Source organism: Nannobrachium achirus, assembly GCF_963921795.1.
Source record: "Nannobrachium achirus genome assembly, chromosome: 13".
NCBI classification, from domain to species: domain Eukaryota; kingdom Metazoa; phylum Chordata; class Actinopteri; order Myctophiformes; family Myctophidae; genus Nannobrachium; species Nannobrachium achirus.
This window is the reverse complement of record NC_137833.1, coordinates 34,316,029-34,329,577: the sequence shown is the minus strand read 5'-3', so window position 1 is coordinate 34,329,577 and position 13,549 is coordinate 34,316,029. Positions and strand designations below refer to the sequence as shown.

Sequence of the window (13,549 nt, the reverse complement as noted above, 5' to 3'; positions counted from 1 at the left end):
AATGTTTTGTAGTTTTGGAGATATTTAACTTTTAAATCTTACATCTGAAAACTTTGGCACCTAGCTGTTCCTACATACTGTAACCGAGCAACTTGATTCACAATTCAAAAATTCCACCCTGCTGTGGACATGCATGCTTGAGATTTTTACTTTGAAATCATTTGTAGTTCTTGAAATATTTAACTTTAAGCGCCCAAAGCATTGTCAATGACAATGGCCTTTTAAAGGAGAGAAAAATAAAGCCATTATTGTCAATTGCTGAGCAGCAGAGGTGCTGGGATTTGAACCCACAACCTTCTGATGATGAGTCCAAAGCTTTTCCAATAGAGCTACCACAACTAGGAAAACGTAATGCCCAATGCATTTATAAAGACATGCTGAGTCACCCATCTATATGTTTGCATAGAAAGTTCCAAAGTAGTGCATCATTGTACTCTGGGAAGACTGGGGTTTGAACATGGCACCCCTGAGGCGAAGATCTAGTCATTAGACCACTATACCACCTCTCAGGCACTCTTGGCATGCGTCTCTTATTTAACATTTACTTTTTTTTCCAAGGCTAGAATAATAGGAACAGGAGGGGAAAAAAAACCACTTCAAAACACTAATTTGAGAGCTGTGCCCTGAGTTTCTGACAGGTAGTAAAGTGGTCTCAGACTGGATTAACCATTGGGCCGGTGGGGCCGTTGCCAGGGGCCCTTGGCTCTCAGGGGCCCTTGGGGGAACTGGGCCACGTGGTCATTGTCAATTTACAATTAAATGTATACATTAATTAAAAATCAAATCTGTGGGCCCCTCCTCTGTTGTATACAGGTGCTTTCTTGGCCCACAAATGATCATCATAGCTTAACTGTCACTGTCACTATTCAAGTACTTTACATCAAAGTCGAGTATTCGCCAATATTAATTTTAATATTTTTGTTTTGTTTTCATATGATATGATATGATATGATATGATATAGTATATCTGTATTGCTGCTTATGTTGTGATGTTTGAACCAGGATCTCTGTGGACAGGGCAAATGTTCAATATTTTATTTTTGTAGAGAACATTAAATGTTCATGTACATAAAAAAAAACTAAAACAATCTAGATTGTAACATTCTTTTAATCCACCAACAAATTGCTTGGTTTTGTACATGTTCAACAATATTTTGAATACCATTTTGTATACATTGTAAGAATGGCCAGCTATTGGATACAAAAGGCTCCCGAAACAAAATTACATATATTGTATAAATACTAGTAAGACGACTCAGGGCGACCTAAAGGGCGAGGTCGCGCCATGTACAGTACAGTTAATATTGATGACATCAGGGATCTCCATGTATGGGCATAAAAGGGATTCTGTTAGTGTGGTTCCCCTGACATCACGGTGAAGTCAGAGCGTGATGTCAGAGAGGCAAACCCATTCTGTTAGTGTGGTTCCCCTGACATCACAGTGATGTCAGAGCGTGATGTCAGAGAGGCAAACCCATTCTGTTAGAGTGGTTCCCCTGACATCACAGTGACGTCAGAGCATGATGTCAGAGCGGAAAACACATAGACGTAAAAAAGTGTACACGTCCGGGACATCCAGACGTCCAGACGGAGTCAGCATGTGCCGTTTCACATACTAAACTGCGACCTTCGGTCGCAATAAAGTGTATACGCAGCTACTATAAATCAGTACAATTAGTGTAAATGTGAGCAATAATAAGCAGATTTGACTGTTAGCTTTCAAGTTCCAGTCCTTTCCATAACTTGGCTGCATCCCTCTTATACTGCTCCAGTTCCTGAGAGAGGGAGAGGGAGAGGGAGAGGGAGAGGGAGAGGGGGAGAGAGAGAGAGAGAGAGAGAGAGAGAGAGAGAGAGAGAGAAACCTTTAACATAAGACATGTAAAAAGACATCAAGTAGGAAACATTTGAGGTAAAATCAGTGCAGGTCAAATTGCAACAATAAAACTCAATGGTTTTATATGAATTAATTTAATAAAATCTGACTTTTAAATATCAGGTTAAAGGGAAGACAATATGAGAGATAGAGAGGAATTGTTAAATCATTGTTACTTATACCTCAATATAGATTTTTTTTTCATCTGATTAATTAAAATATATGATATAGCTATAGCTAATGAATGCATTGCCATGTCCAACATTGTCACCATCATTATACAGTAAACAAGGTTTGACCTGGAAAAACAAATGTTAAAGTTACATATCTACTGTAGGTCAGTGGCCCTAAACATCTTATTCATCAACACCAATAAAATCTATATTGGTCCAAGGTGTTGGCTGTATCTAAAGCAGGACATTCAAATATTAATCCAACATGTATACTGTAGGCTACTGGTACATTAAAGGCTTGGCAGGGCACCTCGTTTGTTTCCCCAAATGACCCAGTGCATAGTAGTGAGTATAAACTATTAACCGTATGTGGCCTTATTGGCCTATTATTGCAAAACACATTACTTTATTGTATTACTCTTACACATTTTCTCCAAACATCACGTAAATCGGTACACATTATGTCTATAGTCGTGGCTGAATTCCAAACATTTCTGGCCCACAATAACCTTCCTGACCTGTGCTCCGAGAAGGACTTTTTCTAGTTGTTTATGTTTTTAGTGGGCAATAATCTTTTTCTAGGACAACCCTGGAATCCACAGGCTGTTTTCTCTATTCTGTCTCGCTGAGTGATTCTACTGCACTAAATACACTGAAAAAAATCACTGATTGGATCTACGCAAACTTTCTTCAGTTATGCCAAACAAAAGATATCTGGGCTAGGTGAGAGTCAGAGACTGATATCATCAAGCCCCATTAGATTTGGGCCAAAATACATGAGTGATCCTGTGCGTCTCAGACCGCCAGGAGCGTTTTCTGAACGCAGAGGCTGTACCGTGTACTGTGAATGCAACATGCTGCCTCATGGTGGTATGTTACAGTATCTACACACATGCATATGATACTAATATTTCCAAATCCCACATTTCTGTCAGCCATTTCTTTACACCTGTAAACCTGTGATGTGACAATAAAGCTGATTCTGATTTAAATGTGGGAAAGCACAGGGCACGGTGGTGCAGTGGTTAGCACTTCGCCTCACAGCCAGAAGGTCCTGGGTTCGATTCCCGTCGGGGGAAGCTGTGGGCGCTGGGGGCGTGTTCCTCCACCCGCATCATCAGCACCCACACCCTAGGTGGGGTTGGCGATAGGGCCTTTCTGTGGTGAGTTTGCGTGTCTCCTTGGGCATAGGCCCTCACACAAAACCATGCAGTAGTCCTGGTTTCTATACTACCTCCCCCTAGCCAGCCGGGTGCTCCCCAATGTCCCCTGGCGCGGCAGGGGGAGAGCGGAAACCAGGACTACAGGTTAGGTAGTCACCAGGTGAGAAAAATGGGTTGCAAAAATGTGGGAAAGCATTCAGCTTTATGTACCACATATCTGTTATTCTGTTTTAATGCTCTGTGACTTAATGTCTTGATGCTTAATGTTTTGTGTAAAGCATTTTGAATTGTTTTTTTTTAATGATCTCATCTGCACCTTTATTTCAACCTCTTCTTTTTAATTGTATTAAAAATATTTTTTACCTTTTTTTTGCACCGTTTTAATGCTCTTTGTCTTAATGTCTCAAAACTCCATGTTTTGTGTAAAGCACTTTCCATTGAGTTTTCTTTCATTATCTCCTCTGCACTGTAATTGTATTCTTTTATCTTCCTTCTTATTTTGAATGGTACTCAAACATCCTTTTGTACTGTATTAATGCTTTTATATTAATGTCTTAGTGCTTAACTTGTTGAAATGTGCTACACTAATATACTGTACTTGCCTTGCCTTTACAGTCAATCTCATCATACTGTAATTGTCATCATCATTCATTTCACTGATATTATGACATCACTGTGGTTCAGTGCTCATATTTTTAATTATCTTCAGTACAATCCAATCCCCAAACTTCTTCCCAAAAACATTAACAGAAACTGAGGTCAAATGTGCAAAATGTTCTCTTCTCCTTCATAACATTCTATTGGGAGGCAAGGGCAACCTGGGCATGTAGAAGGAATACAAATTTGCAATCTACTGTATCTAGAGTTCTAGACACGTGTTTAGGACCGTGCAAGCCTTATTCTCCATATTAGAATTGGCATAAACCTTTAGCCCTGCACTCCATGATACAGTAGGAGTACTAGGTGAGAGTCAGAGACTGATAACATCAAGCCACATTATATTTGGATATTTGGAAGTGATAATGTGCTACATGACGAAACGTCTAGACGTCTCAGATCGTCAGGAGCACTCCCTGAACCCTGTGAACCCAAAACATGCTGCCTCATGGATGTTACAGTATGTACACACATGCATATGATGCTAATATTTCTAAAAGAACATACACCTGGATGTGATGCAAATGTTTCTATCCCACATTTCTTTCAGCCATTTCTTTACACCTGTAAACCTGTGATGTGACAATAAAACTGATTCTGATTTAAATGTGTGTGAAAGCAACATTCGGCTTCATGTGCCACATATCTGTTATTCTGTTCTTTTTTTTATGATCTCATCTGCACTTTTATTTCAACATTTTGTTTTGTTTTGTAATGTTTGTTTTGTGTAAAGTACTTTAAATTGCCTTGTTGAAATGTGCTACACTAATATACTGTACTTGCCTTGTGTCTTTAGAGTCAACCTCATCATACTGTAATTGTCATCATCATTCATTTCACTGATGTTAGGACATCACTGTGGTTTCAAATAACTGAGGTACATCTAGGGTTGCCACCTTTCAGAAATTGAAATAAGGAACACCTCTTCCGGGCACGCGGTGCGTGCGTTCTGTGCGTTCCGTGCGCGTGGCACAGCCGCCGGCCGGCGAAGAAATGCAGTCCCAAACCCATGAAATGCATAGAATAGTTATAACTATAACACACAACATGATATAACCTATATTGTATTTTTGCTATGTTTGATTTGTTCTTTTCTTATTTAAATAAAAAATGAGAACTTCCCCATAGGGGTGCTGTAACACCTGCAGCATCCCTAGTTCCCATGCTGTTCCCATGCTCCTGCACAGTGACCACTGTGCCAAAAAATCACATTCACTTTGTCTTTCAGCAGTGTGCTGTGGAGATGCGTGGAAGCAAAGAAAGTCATCACAGTTTGATTTGATCATTGCTTTAGTCAATTATGAAGGGATTTTAAAAATTAAAACGTCTCCATGTTGCTTGGGAAGACTACTTCGCAGAGAAACCGTGGCCTTTGCGATTCGCTAATCGCGGGATTTCACATCGCGATTTCGGTTTAAAAACGATTAACCATGGAGCACTAATTCTTTTCTGCTTTTAAAGCGTGCGGTGTGCATCTGCCTGGTGGAAGGAGGAAGTTCAGTGATCACTGACTGTAACTAGGTAACGGTGATTGACAGCGACATGCAGCGCATTATGCAGACAGGGGCCGGGCAGCCCGGGCAGAGAGGAGAGGAGAGGACGAGGCAGAGCGCAGAGCGCAGCGACTGCGAGCCTCTCTCTCCTTTTGCTGTCTTTTCCTGTGTTTTATTTCATTCATTATTGTTAAATGCTGTGTTGAGGTTTGTGTGACAGGCCTTTATGGGGCATTTGGTTAAATACGGAACAAACCGCGTTCCGTATTGGTTCAATACGGAACGCATCTTTTAATTGTCCAATACGGAACGATTCCGTATTATACGGTACGGGTGGCAACCCTAGGTACATCAGTGCTCTTATTTTTATTTTTGACTCAACGTTATGCTCTACAGTGCAATCCAAAAACATGAGAAACTGAGATCAAATGTGCAAAATGTCATCTTCTTCATCATAACATTCTATTGGGAGGCAAGGGCAGCCTGGGCATGTCGAAGGAATACACATTTGCAATCTACTGTATCTAGAGTGCTAGACACGTCACGTGTTTAGGACCGTGCAAGCCTTATTCTCCATATTAGAATTGGCATAAACCTTTAGCCCTGCACTCCACGATACAGTAGGAGTACTAGGTGAGAGTCAGAGACTGATAACATCAAGTGCGATGAGTGTGAATGATGGGAAAGGGTAAATGTGCCAGCAAAGCTTCCAGACACATTCAGTAGATAGGCAGATACAGAAAGGGACAGCAAGTATTTTGCCTCAAGGCCATGAGTTATATTACCGCCCATTAAATCATATCATAACCGGACCTTTACTACATGCAGGACAAAGGGTTACTATGGGGCAGTGCTCTCATTACAAGATGACATACGACGTAGACTTTTAATGATCCCACAGGGGAAGTGCTGTTGTGTGCTCTAGTCTAGTTGTTAATCGGTGTCGTAATTGTGTTTTTCTAAACCTGTAAATCAATGTGAGGTCCTTGTGGCATTAAAATAAAGCATTCTATGAGAAGAGTAAAGGTAAAGAAACATCTTATTCCAATAAAATACCAGTCTCTTTATGACTCAGTTAAAACCTAAAAGCAGTCATGCTGACAAGACAATTCATGTTTAGTTTACTTTTATATCATAGTTTCCCTTCTTTATGTTTCATGCAACGTCCGTGCCAATGCAGCAGTGACTTATTGATTTACCTGGTCTTTCTGTGCTCTCATGGCATCAATCTGTGGCTCTGTGTACTGAGAGTCCTTGGCTGGATCCTTCAGCTCCCGGCGCTCACTGGTGCTCTGGACAACAGAAACACAAGGACAATTCACCTGCTTTCATGAGCTATTGTTTGCATGTGCATTAGTGTGCGGTTCGCTCTTCATACACAGATATTGATTGATTGATCGTTGTTTTGAAAAAAAAAAAAAAATTTATTCTGTGCGGATGTACTCACTAACAGTTAAAATGATTCTGAAATAAACGCTCCTGATGAGTAAGGACTTTTAAGAGTTAAGGGGTCCCTCAGCACAGTGGTTGTGAGTGAAGTCACACATCTCATGACCTTGAACATTACTTTTATGTCTATGAGATGATTGTACATCTGGATTCAAATGTGGGTCTCATCTCCACAGTGTGACACCTAACATCTACGGCTAAAGGGGAATCCCCCTTGGCCAAGGGAGATATGAAGCTCCTGGGCGCCAGGTGGGCTACTGCGCTGCGCATGGCCGGTCAAGGGGAGAGATCTTGAGTATGACTCACCTCCGGGGGGAAGACATGCTCATAGACCTTCTTCCAGAGGTCTAGTGGGTTTCTGGCATGCAGAGATGTAATGTCCACATCGCTGCTAGGTGGGGAACCTGGTAGTAACACAACACAACATCATTTTGAATGCAAATACAGTAAGTATTTTCCCATTTCATGACACACTGTGAACGTGTATGTTTGCACACAACTCACAGCAGCTGCAGTGCTAACTTTGGCCACAGGGAGACACTGTGCTCACCTATCTGGCTGAGAGAGTCAGAACCGGCTGGTATGATGAGAGGCTTGCTGGCGTCACATGACACAACCTTGCTGATAAAACAAACACACAGAAACACACCCAGCTCAGTATGGTTACTTGAAGACACACAGAAACACACCCAGCTCAGTATGGTTGAAAACACACAAGTCACTTATAGATTAAATAAAAAATTAGCGAGGACATATTGGGAAGGAGAGGAAATTGTGTGGTCAGCATGACATTGTGGCCCTCAACTTGGGGTCTACTACGGTATGTACCCATGCGGTGGGTGAGAGGTGTTAAAAGTCTACTCTACGAAGTCACATTTTACAAAACATTTGTAAGCTTTGCTTTTATTATGTTTTGTTTTCTTTCTTGAAAATTAAGTTAAGGACTGGTTCAGGGTTCAAAAACTGTTGTTGTTTTTGGAGCGGTGAAAGCGCTCCCAATAGACAGGTATGTCCGTGGGTATGTGGGTGGCTGGGTGGCTGGGTGGCTGGCTGGCTGGGTGGGTGGCTGGCTGGCCATGTCCGTAGCCTGGCAATACCTTGAGTGGCCACACACAACACACTAGTTAAAGGAGGGGCGCTGTTTTGTGCAGGCCAGGCACACTCACCACTCACTCACAGGCACAGTTTACTCACTCACTCACATAGGGTACAGCTGCTCAAATTCACCGCTCCACTTCGAACCGAGGTTGGATTTTTTTTTTTTACATGAAAATGTTGCCTATTTTCGGCATGCTATAGGTGAACAAATAAACAAAAGAAATGTTAAACTCAACTTGAACTTGTAGATCAGCCCTGTTTACTTCCAACAAAGTATATAGGGCTTAAGTGGTTAACCCAACAATATGTGGCCTACTCTCAGTACTATAGAGCACCATTAGTGTAATCATTGGTGCAGTGGGTGAGTTACAGTACGATCCTCATACCCTCTTTCAAGACCAAAGGCCAGGTGGGTGAAGAAGGTCTTGGTTTTAGACATCAGGCTCTCTGACTTGATGCTGGTGAACTAAAGAGAAGATAAGAGGAGACGGTAAGAAACCAGGATAAAGAGAAAAGATGGCAGCTGTTCAAATGGATGGAGTCTATGCCAATAAGAGGAAGTAATTAAATTGTCATTATTGACAGAAGAGGTGCTCACTTTTGGATTGCAAATGAATACACTTCACTGCACGTCGTAAGCGTGGACTTACTATGAGAGACGCTGCGTAGTAGTGGGCGAGAAAGCGTAGGGTCTTACTGACCACTTTCCTCTTCTCTGAGTCAAATTCCTGAAAACAAGTCGGAAAATGCGTGTGTGAATTAAGTGTAAGTGTGTGAAGCAAGAACAAAATGACCACCGTGTGAACATGTCATGAGTCATTGAAGTGGTATTTCCCACCAACTGAGTGAAAATGTGTGTGCATTGAGTGAAGTCTAGAATGAGTGTAGTCCACAGTGTGTAGCCCACCTGAAAGATGTCATATTTGCTGCCGACGATGAGCAGAGGTATGGGGAAGGGGTTGATCAGTTCTCTGTCCTGTGGATGGAGTCACAGTGCACTCAACATACCAGCATTCTCAGTGTCAGCCTAGATCTTAGACTACCTTGAGTCATTCGCCAGTCATACTGCTATGTCAGCTATTCCAAATACTTCATGATTCAGAATGAATCTCTCCATGTACTGCATTATATTGTTCTGTAAGAAACAGCATAATCGAATTTAATAGGCACTAACTCGGCATGATCTTTTCCATCTCTTCTCAAAACCTGCTTTTATGAAAGGTTTTTATAATGCACAATTTCTCCTGTTTTATGATTTTTGCTGGGCAAATGATGACACAACTTGTGTGGAAGATTTTCAAATCGACCACTAGGGAGCACTGCACTACAAAGCAAAAACATAACACTATAAATAAAGAAAGAATTGTTTGTGCAAGCATAACAAAACAGGATATGTTAATCATAACACAGTAGAGCAGGGGTCTTCAACAGGGGGTCCGAGACCCACAGGGGGTCCTCAGAGTTACTATAGGGGGTCCTCCAAATCTTTGGTGATAGAAACTTTTTTTCTCCTTTTTTATATTAACGATTTGAACCCTATAGCGTCCATATTCTGAGAACATTAGCCAAAAATAGCAGAGCTATAAGCTCACAAGTTTGTAGATCAGCTATTTTCAGCAAAGAAGTTTGGTGTAGAGGGGAAAAAGAGCAGACTAAGTACAGATGAAAGGTCAAGTTTGTTAAGTATTGATGGATCAAGTGGTTAAATATTTGAAAACACAAATTGACATGAATCCAAAAAACACTAATGATTGTGCTGTCAAACAATGAAACTATATGGAATCAATGAAAAGGTTGTGGGGGTCCCTGCTTCATCTCTCTCTCAACTAAGGGGACAATTTACTTGGCCTGAAAACGTTGAAGACCCCTGCAGTAGAGCCATCTGTGTAAAATACATTTCAACCAACAAGGGCTGCCCGCCACCCAGTCCAAACCTGGTGGAAATGAGGCCATATATAATTGACAGTATGTCCATACACAAAAAATGGGGACATGTTGTTTAAGCTGTGGAAACATGTTCCAAAAATGTTTTTGAAATGGAATAGTAGGGGCTGCAAGCTTTAAATACCATTAACTCATACCCTGCCAAAAAAAACGTTTCTATGATAAAAACGTCTTTAAAACGTCTTTTTCACTATGGACCTCCCTGCCAGACGTCTTCTGAACGTCTTTTTTAAAAAAAATAATAAAAAAAAAAAAAAAAAAATTAAAAAAAAAGATTTTGGACCTCCAACAGTGTACTAGGCATGATCGCGATCGCGAAATTGCATGTTTAACCCCCATACCAACCCCATCTTTCAAACATGGCAGCCATGTTTGTTTACATTTGAAGAAAACATAAGGGCTCCTTTCTCCTGAATGCCTGAACGGATTTCCAAGCGGATTTTTTTGTTTGAAAGCTGTGAAAAGCATGCACATGCATAGTGCATGATCTGTGCACGAATGTGTGCACCAGCGTGCACACTATTTTTTTAACCCTTTGTTGGCGAACCGGCAATATAAGAGGTCATCCCACTTTAAATATGGCACCGACTGAGTTAATTGCCACACTGTCTAACATGTAATGTAAGAATATAAGGTATTTGCCAGTACTTGATTCAAATCGTTTTAGCCTTTTAAAATGACTTCGCATGATTTTATTCATGTATGTCTAATATGTTCTTGGCTTCATGTGAGAGGACCACAATGGAAATACAGTAAGTCTCTGACTTTGTGTTTCTTGACTTGAGTTCTTACCGGATAGTCTTTAGGCAAGACACGTGCTGCTGGCTGGACAGAGGCCTGCTGCTTCGCTCCACCCTGGGCCTTTCTTGCTCGCTGCACCTGGGAGAAGGCCTTCTGAACCTGGGCTTGTGCCTCCTGCAGCAGCCTCTCAGTGGTGCCCCACAGGGCATTGGGTTTAGACAGGTCCAGGATTAGTATGACTGACAATGTCCTGGGAAACAAAGGAAATTTGTACTGAAGTAGGATAAACCCAAAGTAGGCCTGTCACAGTTATCATATAGGGTAATTGTTGCCTAATCGCAATTATTTGAAAAAGATCATCACAATTCTTTTTGGATAATAATATCCATGTTGGAAAAAAATGTTCATACATGGCTAAACTGCCTCATTTCCAGGCGGCCTCAAACCCTGAACCCTCTTCTCACCACTACGGTAATATGAAAATTCCGAGTACAACAATGATTTGAAGAAAGTTTTTCCAACATAAAGCTGTCTGAAGAAATCCTGTTATTGTTTTTATTACTAAATTATTTTCTAAATATGCAGTATAATTCAATAATATTGTGTAAAAACAGCATATTTTAGTTTTTTAATCTGATAAAACACTGCCTAAAATCTTTACAGAGATGATGTGTTTTCTCTGAAAAAAAAACATTGTGGGAGTAGCTTCTGGGTAGGCCTGGAGAAAGAAGTGGAGAAGTACACTTAGAAGTAGACTTATGCCAGCGGTGAGTTTACAGTTATACAAAGGAGCTCACCCATATAATATAAAACAATGTTACGGGCTCTCCACACTACAGAAAATGAATTGCTAGGAGGCGGTGACCGCGGCTAGTGTGGAACCCCCTTTACACTGGTAGCGGGCACACCAACACACATCTGCACACCACAACACATCATCTTGGACCATCTCATCTTCTTTGTCTCTGGAAGTGTGTCACTTTTAAAATAACAGTACAATAAAAAACTGCTATCAGGACATGAGAGAGTGTGCTTGTGGTCTACCTGATATTATTTGTTGAGATGGGGATCTGGACCAGGTCTGAAAGGGACGTTCCCCCTCCCAGCTCCCAAATGTGGGCTATATCCTTGGGCTGAAAGACAGGGATCACCTTGCTGTCAGCTTTACCAGACTATTTAAACAAAGTTGTGCTCATTCATGTGCTACATTTCCACAACAACCTTGTGTGTTCTAAATATTCTATAAACAAGAGACATAGAGAATGAATTAAGAATATAGACAGTAAATATTGAGAATGACCATGTGTTGTATTCTACTGAAGAAGGAGTGTCCAAGCATAGTTCAGTTAGTTATGTCATGGCCACAAGATATAATATATCTTGTGCTCCTCATATTATGAGGAGCACCGTAAGGTGTGCCCACCGAATCTTGTTGACCTAGCTGAAATGCACCAGCTAGGTCACCTCTTCCATAGTATTCTACACATGGTGTTTTTTAATCCTGTATTCTCACTCACTGTGTTGTGTCCTCGGGCCCGTCTGCCGAAAGTGTATTCCAGTGCAAGGGTCGGCTTGGACGGTTCATCTCTGAATGAAAAATAACAAAAAACACACCCAGCGTGTAGTGAGTGGTGCGATTTATGAGTTAATTTACAAGGTTTTGAGGGGGTATCAACTCAAGACAGGTGTCACAGGAAACAAGTGAGCTGAGAAGCCACAAACGGCCGAGATAACAGTGACAGTCTCCTGCACACACTCACCTCTCAAGACATCTGAGAAGAATGGAAGTTTTGCCCTGGAAAGGAGAAGAAAGTCTGATTCCGTTAGAAAAAGGTAAATGTGAGTGTGATGTGTGTAGTATTAAGGCAAGTGTGGTTGTTTGCCGGTGGTGTAACTTGTATTTAAATACAAGTTTGAGGTATTCGTACTTTACTGGACTATTTCCAGTTTTCAGTACTTTTAAGTTCTACTCCATTCTATCTCCTCGGAGGCAAATATTGTACTTTTACTCCACTACAATGATTGAACATTTTAGATACTAGTTTCTTTTTAGATTTTGATTATTATTACAAAACATGCACTAACCACTTAAGCCCTACATACATTTCGGCCATTTGAAAATAGCCTGCTGATGTAATCTAATGTGTGGTTGTTTAGCGTACCCCAGCCTTACTCCCCATCAGGAACACGGTCCTCTCACTAACAGCTTCTCCTCCATCCTCCTCCCTGGATCCATTCTCCCTGGTCTGCACCTCCGCTGCGGCCAGCTCCCATAGCGTGTCTGTGCTGAAATGCCAGAAAGAAAAAAACTCTCCTTGTCTATGGCAGTGGTTCTCAATCTCAAACTTTTTCATGTCAAGGACCCCCAAATTGACACTTAAGCCCACGGACCCCCATTTGAAAAGATATGCCAGGGACCCCCCCATAAGACAAGATTTTCACGGCTCTAGCAGTGATTCTCAACCATTTTAATTTCAAGGACACCCAGTTTGACATGCATTAGGCTACGGACCCTTATTTAATAGCATTTCTATCTCTGAGACCCCAATGCATAATATAAATGATTTATTATTGTAAAATCAATGTTAATTTAACTAAGAGTGCACTCCATTTATACACTCTACATTAGTTACATACCCATGTTCCAGACCTAATCCTAACTGTAAAACTGGTTCTCAAGGACCACTTTGAGAACCACCGGTCTATGTCTATATTTTATCATTTTAATATTCCAGTACCAAAACTACAGAACGTAATAACTGTGTCCAAGTATCTTACCTTAATTTTGGCATTTCAGCTGATATCCTCTCATAGCTACGATGGCAAGAAAACCAAAATAAACGTTGCCAGAGCAACGCCGCCGCAGGCTGATGACATACGTACGTACGTATATCAGTTGCGTCTTCCTAGCGGACGGTTCATGACAACGCCGCCTTGTGGACTGGAGTGTCAGTTGCA

General features: G+C 41.2%; 1 protein-coding gene across 1 annotated transcript; it reads right to left on the bottom strand.

Moving 5' to 3' along the window:
• Nucleotides 1–1,286: 1,286 nt before the first annotated feature.
• Nucleotides 1,287–13,394, bottom strand: dync2li1 (dynein, cytoplasmic 2, light intermediate chain 1). Its single transcript, XM_080740366.1, has 13 exons — nt 13,370–13,394; nt 12,754–12,877; nt 12,352–12,386; nt 12,109–12,178; nt 11,636–11,724; nt 10,643–10,841; nt 8,814–8,882; nt 8,557–8,634; nt 8,293–8,372; nt 7,359–7,429; nt 7,115–7,212; nt 6,559–6,651; nt 1,287–1,775 (listed from the first exon to the last, which is right to left on the bottom strand). The coding sequence occupies exons 1-13, from the start codon at nt 13,381–13,383 to the stop codon at nt 1,713–1,715; spliced, it is 1,083 nt and encodes a 360-aa protein (XP_080596492.1). The 5' UTR covers nt 13,384–13,394; the 3' UTR covers nt 1,287–1,712.
• Nucleotides 13,395–13,549: the final 155 nt, after the last annotated feature.

Bases quoted from the DNA above. Each gene is read 5' to 3' on its own strand.
- dync2li1 (XM_080740366.1), bottom strand. The intron at 12,179-12,351 runs GTGAGTGTGTGC...TTTTTCATTCAG, and splicing joins CTTCTCAGATGTCTTGAGAG to AGATGAACCGTCCAAGCCGA. The intron at 8,373-8,556 runs GTAAGTCCACGC...TCTTCTCTTTAG, and splicing joins ACTACGCAGCGTCTCTCATA to TTCACCAGCATCAAGTCAGA.